General features: G+C 38.1%; 1 protein-coding gene across 3 annotated transcripts; it reads right to left on the reverse strand.

The window, feature by feature from the left end:
* Positions 1-1,037: 1,037 nt before the first annotated feature.
* On the reverse strand, positions 1,038-8,606 carry LOC103962267 (leucine carboxyl methyltransferase 1 homolog). Of its 3 annotated transcripts, none has more exons than XM_048566855.1 (12): positions 7,148-8,597; positions 6,762-6,955; positions 6,498-6,640; positions 6,209-6,256; positions 5,867-5,948; positions 5,485-5,587; positions 5,175-5,343; positions 3,901-3,984; positions 3,369-3,433; positions 2,213-2,264; positions 1,780-1,818; positions 1,038-1,573 (listed from the first exon to the last, which is right to left on the reverse strand). In XM_048566855.1, exons 2-12 carry the CDS (start codon positions 6,826-6,828, stop codon positions 1,484-1,486), a joined length of 942 nt encoding a protein of 313 aa, XP_048422812.1. In that variant the 5' UTR covers positions 6,829-6,955; positions 7,148-8,597; the 3' UTR covers positions 1,038-1,483. The 3 variants fall into 3 exon arrangements, with proteins under 3 accessions (XP_048422812.1, XP_009373230.3, XP_048422811.1); XM_009374955.3 differs by having other exon boundaries at positions 6,762-6,850; positions 7,148-8,591; XM_048566854.1 differs by lacking the exon at positions 2,213-2,264 and having other exon boundaries at positions 6,762-6,850; positions 7,148-8,606.
* Positions 8,607-9,579: the final 973 nt, after the last annotated feature.

Consider the following 9,579-nt stretch of genomic DNA (forward strand, 5'->3'; position numbering starts at 1 on the left):
AGAGTTCCTACAGAACCCGAAGCCAGTGAGCTCCCAAAAAGCCTCGTGCTAGGTAGAGATGGTAATATACATATAAGACTTATAGGATCCACTCTCCTGGACGATGTGGGATCTTACAAAAACAATCAATCATGTCAATAACTAAGACCAAACGAAAGAAAAATGAGGAGAAATGATCCTATCAGTTATCATGTAAAAAACACCATTCTCCAAGTGAGCGCACATAAATCAAGAAATGATCCAACATTCAAACACCAAACATCAATGCCACATATTGAGTGAGGAAAGAGATAAAGAGTAAGGGAGAAGACCGACGACATGTTTACTGACTAAGAAGAGTATGCAAAGTGTGTATCATTCTAATTCCTAACACATCCTGTGTTTTTCAAAACACCAGAAATAAAGAAAATAAGTGGATCTGACATTGAAATTAGGTATGCTATACCCAATTTCTACTATGTACCATTACTAAAGGAAAAATGTTTATCCCATACCTGAAAAACTACCTTGTATCATTACCATATTATTTACATACCCAAAGAAGTAAACACGCCCCTAAGTACCGGACATGGGAGTTTCTCTCCTTCCATGTACCATAAACTAATCACATTGGTTTAATCTACTATTAAAACTATGGTTAGTTTGGTACATATGATTGAATTGAAATAGAAAATTACATAAAAGACCACACGAAAATGAGACATCGAATTTTCACTACCTTCCAAGCCAATGAACATATTGGTCATATCAGGAGCAAGAAAACAAGAAAATAAAAAGGACAAAAAGGAAGAGGACAAGCGAAAAAAATGAGAAATATGCAATAGGAAAAAAGAACCAACCAATCCAAATCCTTATGCTTTTCTCCCCACTCACATGGGATGAGGATATGAGGATCCTCTCCGGATTTTTTTTTTTTGTAAGAATTCTAAGAATCATTTCATCGTGTCTGTTCATTATATATTATACGGCTCATTTTCGTCAAGTAATGTTTCTGTCGATTTTAATTAAAAAAATTAAGAAGGTTTCTATCCTCAAAATGACGAATAAACGAACATGATAAAATGATTTTCGGTATCTCACAAAGAGGATCTGGATAGGATCCTATTCCCCTCACATGGGCCTTTTGCCCCACCGGCCAATCAGATTCCATACTTTTAGGTGTTACGGCGGACCCCACAAGTTTCTTTGCCAAACAGCTAGCACAAAGAGGAACAAAAAATTGACCAAAAAAAGAGGAACAGAAAAGGATCTATTTTCTTTGAGTCAAAACAATACACACGCGGCTGATCGTCGTTTTGGAAATTGTAAAGAGAGAGAAACTGATAGTTGAGATTCGAGAGCCTTGAGAGACCCTTTGTTGGACCTTACAGACCTCCACCGGGGAGAAGGGCCGGCATGCGCAGTCGGATGTGATTGTCTGATGCATTGTTTAAGCAAACTTGGTAACAGCAACGGCATGGTGGTATGGTCTAGTCTCGTGTTTTCATGGTGATGCTGATGAGGAGGGGTTCAGCACTTGTGGCTGCGGCTGCTGGCGGCGGTGGTTAAGAAAACCGAAGTCACCAAACAGACCCTGAAACATATGAGGAAAGAGAAGTGAAAACGTTAGAATTTTTACCACAGCTATGTTCTTGTTCACCATCAAGTAGGTTAAATAAGAATTTTGGTCTTATATTTGTCCATATTCCAAAAGATTATTCGAGTTATTTGGGTCGATCTCGCATGACAATATATAACTACGAAAAAAATGTGCAGGATTTCAGTCGCACATGGACATACCAGTGCATCATTGATTGCATAAGCCACGCAGTAGTGCTCCTGAAAAACAGAAGATTGGGACAATACTAAGCGAATCATTAATGAAAATATCGATGAACATTTGACAAAAAATCCTTCAGTGTCCCCTGAATAGAGGAGAGAGACGGAGATGATCGCATATCATATCGGCATTTTCTAATAGGGCAGTACAGGTGAGACGATCCAGCCTACAAGAAAAAGGACCAGTGGGTGCTTCTGGCCCTACATAACTTAGGTCACTGGACTAACTGCGGTCCCATGAATCATGTGCCTGCACGTGGAAACTCACACGTGCGGAAGCAAGCACAATACAGGGAGGAGACCAACTTAAGTAACCTCTGTCCAATTACTTATACCAAAAAAAGTTCTAACAATTCTGTTTCCTTTTAACAAAATAAATGATGGGGTGACTTGCCTGCATCATATGCCATTCTTCAAATTCATCAAACAATTCCAATCGTTCAATCCTAATCAACAAGACATCACATATCCCAAGAATAATTCAGAAACAATAGCAAGTTAGCTGACAAAGAGCTGATAAAAAGAACACACGCATGGAGAGAGAAACAGAAACAAAAGCCAAAGCAGAGGCGCTTTATATCCTAGATACTACAAGCTTTAGAACCTTGAAAAGCAGTGGTGGTACCACAATGTCACTAGTAGTACAACCAGATAAATCAAGGGAACTTTAAAACAGATAATAGCAATAGAAATACCAAAACCAACAAGAACAAGAAAAAGCTTAAAATCGGGGAAAAGACTTCCAGAGAAAAGTCCAGTGGAATCTAATTTTCTGTAAAGTAAGATTCTGATAAGCCAGTTATTCGACCCTTTCCTAACCTTCATGATCCAAACCCAAATTTGAAGTTTTTATTCTTAGGAATACTCAAGTATAGAACTCAACTCTAGTAAAAATCAATAAGTCAGAAATCACAATACCTCCTCTCAATGGCAGAAGTGTGTATGTAATGAAAAAAATTAAACTAGGATATGGCTTTCTAAGCCGGTAAACAATCAATTAGTTAGAAAGTGAAACACAAATTTGAGTACTGAAACTTCATGGTTAGCTTGGACTATCTAAATTTGTTTCAAGCAGGTCCCTCAACCAGTTTTCTTGAAATTCAAGCAGGATAAAATGGCTATCAAACAATTCTGAAAGCCAGACAGTTTTACAGATTTGCAGACCTCAAAGACATTAATATAAGGGGAAGAATTTGATAAATACTAATCCAAGTTTTCTGGTAATAGTTATGTGATGGGAATGACAAAGAAACGTGTCTTGGTAATTGGCAAGGTGAATATTGTCCTCTCATGTAGGAACTGGCTGTGTCGCTGTATTTCATAGTTATTCTGATCTTTGGTTGTATTTTGGGTTCATTGCCTCTGTAGTATTTTATTAATCCACAGTGGACGGCTGGTTCACTGGTTCTCTAATTGGTATTCTTTTTCAATTACAGAGTGATTCTTCTTCATATGCAACAAAAAGGAAACAAGAAAGATAAAAAGTAAAGCATCTAATTGCAAAGACAAGCAAACAACTAACAGTTTTCCAAGATACATATTAGACATACCTGCGTCTTTCTTGAGCTTCAACAAAATCACTGTATACTTTAAGCATGTCCCAGGCAACAGCCCTCTGAAACCTCACACATTAAAAAAAAAAATCACATTACTAAAATGTAAGATAGATATTGGATGAAGATTAATCAAGTGAAATAAAAACAATGATGGACAGGATGCAAATAAAAGCAACCTAAAAATAAACTTGAATTTGGAGGGTGACCAAGTTTTAATAATGAACATAAATTACTACGATGTTCAACTTCATTTTTTTGTGTGCGTGTGAATAAAATCTTCAGAACCATAAAGTTGTCATGTTATTATTTGTTCAGATCTATTTCCTGCTTTCCAAGGATCTAATTCACGATAGATGACTGCTCAACCATAATTTAAAGGAGTCAATCACCGTTGTAAATTCTGTGATGTGCCCATACCCAAGAGAATAAAGAATTTCTGGTGCATCATCATAAACATCTCAGGCAATAAATCCAAAATATGATAGCTTAATGCCAAAAGGCACTAAATATAATTTACAACATCTACCTGCCATCCTTGTTCAACAAAAAGGTTTTCCTTTGCCTGTAATGTTGGTGTATCATGTATGCCCAAGAGTGCACAGCCTCGACTCTGAAAATATAAACACAATAACAATACTATTTGCACATCAAATTTATTCCAGATAACATGAGATGGTGCTGAGCAACGTAGTTTAACCTAAAGAAATAGAGAGATAAAATAAGCATGAAAGAGAAATAGTGACAATTCCAGACCAAAAAGGTGTAGGCGTGTGTATCCTAGACAATCTTCAAAGTTGATAAATATGTGTTTGAAATTTGAATTGATTTATCTATTTTTTCTTTTCAAAACAAGAGATTTTATTTAAAATTCAGTCCCACTCTACGTGTGGTACACACAGGATAACCAAACCAACAAGCTAGTCTACGTCATCTAGACTGTAGACAAAACATAAAATCCTACAAGGAATACAAAGAAAAACAATTAAAAGGCACCGCAACTGAAAGAGAGAAGAAAGGAGGAAATAGACGTCAGCTGTGAAACAAAACATAACATCATATGTCCCATTATTCCTCTCAGTCCATAAACAGAACACGAGGCACAATGACATTGCCTCCCAAATAATAGTGTTGTTCAGGTGCCTGGTAAAACATCTTCAACTCTTCTAATATTTACAGAGTATTAAAATACAAGACTCAGCAGACTCTAAAAGAACAGAAGCAGCATAAAAGTTGAGGAGGTAAGCGCAGAATCATCATAGCCCATGCTGATCGTAGTTTATCACATTGCATCTTCCTTTGTTTAACAGGGCCTTTATAATTGACAGAACTTGGAACTTACAAAACATACTTCAGTTACATGAGCAACAGCCCAAAACATATTCCCAATCAATAACTGAACTTATCTATTCTGCCCTGTTCTCAGGCAAAGGCTGAGATAAAATTGTCATGCATATTAGAGAACCTGAGTTTTGAACTGTGGTTTTGGCACATTTAATGGCAATTTGATTAGGAGATCTCTCGTATGAGTGCTCTTCCAACACCTGTGCTTCCGATAATTCTTTTAAATATTACAGTTTTTATCTATCACTAATTAATTAAAAAGTGAAAGTAATAAAATGGTGAAGATCTGTAAGGGCTCAATTTTTTATTTTTTTTATTAATTTTTTTTTATTTAGAAAGAAACGACAAAGGCAATAAAAAAAACACAAAGTGAAAAGCTGCATAGTGAATTGAAGTTAAAAGAAAAGACTGAATTACTAAATAAATAAGGACAAACAACCGGAAGAAAGTAAAACAGACCTCCAAGTTTCTGATCATCTGCTGCCCAAAAGCATCATCTGGATGAATCTGCTCATATAAGAAAAATATCGCCGTTGAAAATGTTTTTGATGTCCATCTAACTATGGAACGACTTGAATCTGGATCCAAGTATATCAAAACGCATTCTGCAATTATAAAAGTTGGAAGGCTGATAATAATATTAGAATAAACCATTTAATCACTAACTCAAGGAAAACTTAAACCACAAGATGTCAATAATCCTGAAAGACTAAAGGGAAAGACTGATTGAAAGCATTAACAACAAATTGTAGTGACTGTAAGAACATACCTTGGATCCATACCAGCTAAAGTTATAACATCGGCTAATTTTGGTATGTCACGCAAATCAACAGGAAGTAGCTTGTAGTGGTCACTGAGCACTTCTCCACTCTCTGCAAAGTAAAAATGCTATAATTGTGTCCCGACAACAGTTTGAATATTTCAATTGTGTACATAAGAGAAACAAATGACATTCCTAAAGATATGAATCAAAGTTCCAATCACAAGATAAAGGGAAATCAGCCTCAAAAGTTTTCCAAGTGCATCAGAGAAGATTGCAACTTTCAAATCATATAGGCACATAAGATATCAAAGCACTCCAAAGACACATGTGGTCAATTAAACGGAAACCAGTCATAAATTTATAACATCAGCAACACAGGAGTATCTACCTCGAGAGATTGATGCTGTCGCACTAATTTTGTCCCTCAAATGACTGCACATTTCAATAAGTGTGGCCTTCTTACTAGTTACCTAGTAAACAAAAAACACAATTTGAAATTCTTGTTGTGATAAGGATGCAAGTAAAAACAAAAAACTGAAGACAATATTTCTATACGGTAGACGAAGCAGACTATTAACTCTTGGCCTGACATGAAAAGGGGTTGGCTAGCTTGAGTTTGTCCACAAACAATTCAGTCATTAAACACAAGACAGTTTGCATACTCAAAAGGAAAATCAGTGTCTAGCCAACAGAATCAATGCAATATTAATGAATATTTCACAATTCATACCTCCTTAAAATCCAGCTCAACATACAAATATGGTGCTTTCCCCTCATCCTGTCAACCAAAAGACCACAAAATGTGAACAATCCCATAAATATGTACACTGCTATTTACTCATAAATGGAAACAAAGAGAAGATCACAAAAAGAATCACACAACGCAAAACCATTGTACGGAAAAAAAACACACTTTATTTATCCTGATTCCTGAAATTAACTTAAAAGGGTTCCATCCTATTTCACAACCAAAAAGCTAAACAGGACGATAGTAGTTGCGGCTCCAAAGAAAAAGGTACCTGCAGCTGAAAATATGTTGTATCAAAGCCAGCTCCAAGTGATAATATCTGCTTCTTCAAATGACCCTTTTCACCCGCATTTCCTTCAGTATCAAGAAACTGATTCAAAAGCTTCCGCAGAGCAGCCCAACGAGCAAAGTAACCTGGTTTAATGCAAAAACAAGGAAGCAAAGAAATCAAAATTCATTAATGTGAAGCAGTACTTAACAACCTCATGAACCTTCAACTCTAATCTTTGATGGAGCAGCTAAATCTAAATCATACCGCGGTTAATAATCGGAGATCTTCTCACAGGTCTTCTCACAAACAAATGGACATAATCGTCTTTCATGTACCCTTTCTTCACGCACGACCTTTACGCAGCGATACAGTCAGTTCAAAATTAGCACTGTGCATTTCAACCTAGTACCGACAGTTTCACACTCATTCATAGTTCACGCAAAATTGAATTTTCCTCTCTATTTTCTCGGCAACCAAACAGAAATTAACGGAAAAAAGGCATATTTAGTACAACATGGCTAAAAATCATATCGTGCAGTACTATATACGCAAAATTTGACCGAAAGTATATGCGAAATTGCAAAATAAATTGAAAAATAGAACGGATTAATTCGAAAAAGGCAGAAAGTTGAAAGGTTAAGGGAGCGCACAGTTTGCTGGCCGAAGCGTCGTCGTTTGTTGCTTGAACTGCTTCTTTGTTGCTGCGCGAATCCATCGTTTCCAGATTTCAAGTTTTCTCCTTTCTTTTTCTGCGTTTATTTGTTTTACTGCGCTTTTCTTTGTTCTGAATATTTCCAGTACAACCTAATTTCCACACACAAAAAAAAAGACAAAGCGCAAAAACACGCGGCGTGATATCAGTTGCTTGTGTATGGTAATATAGTGGACTTTCTCGCAGCCGATATTAAAACCTGGTTAGAACCCCTTCGGTCCCCATTTCCCGCCCTCCTCTGGTTTAACATCGCCGCCGCCCGCAACTTCCAGCTTCCCTCCTCTCTCCGCCGTCAGCCACCACAACCTCTAGGTTTATTGTCTATTCCTCGGGCTCTCTGTCTCGGAAACCGGAAATAGCAGGAAACCATAATCAATTATCCAATTTTGCAGAAGCATTGGCGGGAGGTGAACATAATGGCAGAGGAATGATAGTTACACATCAGGCACGGCGGATCTGTCGTGATATGGCGCTTGGCGGACGATATTTTTACATAGCCTCCGGACACATATCCTCACCTTGGGTGGAACATTTGCCCTCCAAATCTTAACCCAAAAACAGGATGCCAGGTTTGGCCCAAGGAAGAGGAAGCGCCAGCGTTCCTCTGCTGCACCCAGTCCCTTGCAATGTGATATGCACTCTTAACCGTAAACAAACCCCGCTTGTCGTAGTGCCAAATTAAATGGTCCCCAGGGCGAATCGGATGTACTTCCATTGCCTTGTGATTGGATCGATCAGTTCATTGAAGGACTGTAGAGGGCAATCCCTTGGTTTGGGTGAGACGATCCGAAAAAATGAAGGCAAGGGGATCCAACATCATTCTCCAACCTCGCTTGGCTAACAAACTGAGATTGGAGGCGTATGTGTTCCTAATGTCCAAGGTCCCTTCGATTTTCGGTGAACACAACTTGTCCCGAGAAAGTCAGTGTATTCTTCTCTCCCCTTCACAGCCATTCCACCAAAAGAAGGCAATTAACCGATTTAAATTGTCGCAAAAACATTTTGGCAAGAGGAAACAATTCATAGTGTACGTCGGAATGGCTAGAGCAACTGCCGTAACAAGGAGCTCTTTTCCAGCGGCAATCAGAATCTTCCTCTTGCGACTTTAAAGTTTCTTCCAAAGGCGTTCCTTAATATGTTTCGACCTACTAGTGTCGGCATATACCCAAATACATTTCATGGCGATCCATCATCTGGACTCCCGACAAACTGGCAAGTTTTAGTTGCTCCGGTCGCTTAATGTTGCGACTAAAGCAAACTTCGCTTTTAAGAATGTTGACTTGTTGCTCCGAGGCACACTCATAAGAATGGAGGACCTCAGAAATCTGAGGGCATTCCGCCTCATTTGCCCCACTAAAAAGTAGGCTATCGTCTGCGACTAGGACGTGATTCACACTCGGAGCCCCACAGTATATGGAGACCCCTGTAATTTTCCTTCCTCCTGCCGTTTAGTAATAAGGGGGATCTCCTCACCACAGACCCCGCAACGGCTGGACGTAGCCTCTTGGACGGGCGTTGATGATGAAAGAAAATGAATTGAAGACATAAATGACATAAGGATTAAGGGTACAGGTGTAATACGGTTAGAAATATAGTTAGTAACGTAGTTTCTAAGGTTGTTAGTATTTGGTTAAAGTAGTTAGGATTTCTCTTATAAAAACAGTGTGTGTAATCCTTATTTTGTTAGTCAATACAAATCCTATTTCTCTCTCTAATATCTCTGTGGTCATCCTTTCTTCTTGATTTTTCTTTCAATTTCCAAACATTGCAATGTAGTTAACATGGTGGCTACATGGTATTAGAGTCACCAGACTCATGCCATGGATTCTGGTGGTTCCATTTCCCATTATTTTTCATCTGTTTCTAGTTAGTTTCTTTCCAAATTTCATTAGATGTTCGATTAAGTTTTTGGGTGCTTCCGCGATCGTTCTTTTACTTCTAGGTTATTTTTCTGTACTGTGATCAGAGATTTCTCCACTGATCTAGATGAATCCTCTTTCTTTCCGAAGTCGGATCGCGGATCACAGACAAAGAGGCCATTCTCACTGTTGGCTTTTGGTGTTTGTTGACCACCATCACGATGCAAACTAGATTGGGTTGTTGATCAAATTGCTATAAGATACACCTATCAACATAGACTAATTGAAGTATGATGGTGGGATATTCGCCTTTAATATGGTGTTGGCTTTGGCATTCGTATGTCAGGATTAGACTAATTGAAGTATGATGGTGGGATATTCGCCTTTAATATGGTGTTGGCTTTGGCATTCGTATGTCAGGATTAATTTCTTGATGTGTTCATCTTTCTAGTGCAGAATTCAAGCAATATAGTTCATTCCTTTTGTGAGGCATCTTTGATATAGTTCTGGT

The sequence above is a fragment of a genome, unplaced genomic scaffold (assembly GCF_019419815.1).
Source record: "Pyrus x bretschneideri cultivar Hongxiangsu unplaced genomic scaffold, Pyrus_bretschneideri_v1 Contig43, whole genome shotgun sequence".
NCBI classification, from domain to species: Eukaryota; Viridiplantae; Streptophyta; class Magnoliopsida; order Rosales; family Rosaceae; genus Pyrus; species Pyrus x bretschneideri.

What these genes read in the sequence shown, in the direction of transcription:
- LOC103962267 (XM_009374955.3), bottom strand. Translation starts at nt 7,212, where the DNA reads ATGGATTCGCGCAGCAACAAAGAAGCAGTTCAAGCAACAAACGACGAC. An exon ending in ATCTCCGATTATTAACCGCG is followed by an intron (nt 6,641 to 6,761) that starts GTATGATTTAGA and finishes GCATTAAACCAG; the next exon opens with GTTACTTTGCTCGTTGGGCT. An exon ending in GAAGCTCAAGAAAGACGCAG is followed by an intron (nt 2,265 to 3,368) that starts GTATGTCTAATA and finishes CTTGTTGATTAG; the next exon opens with GATTGAACGATTGGAATTGT.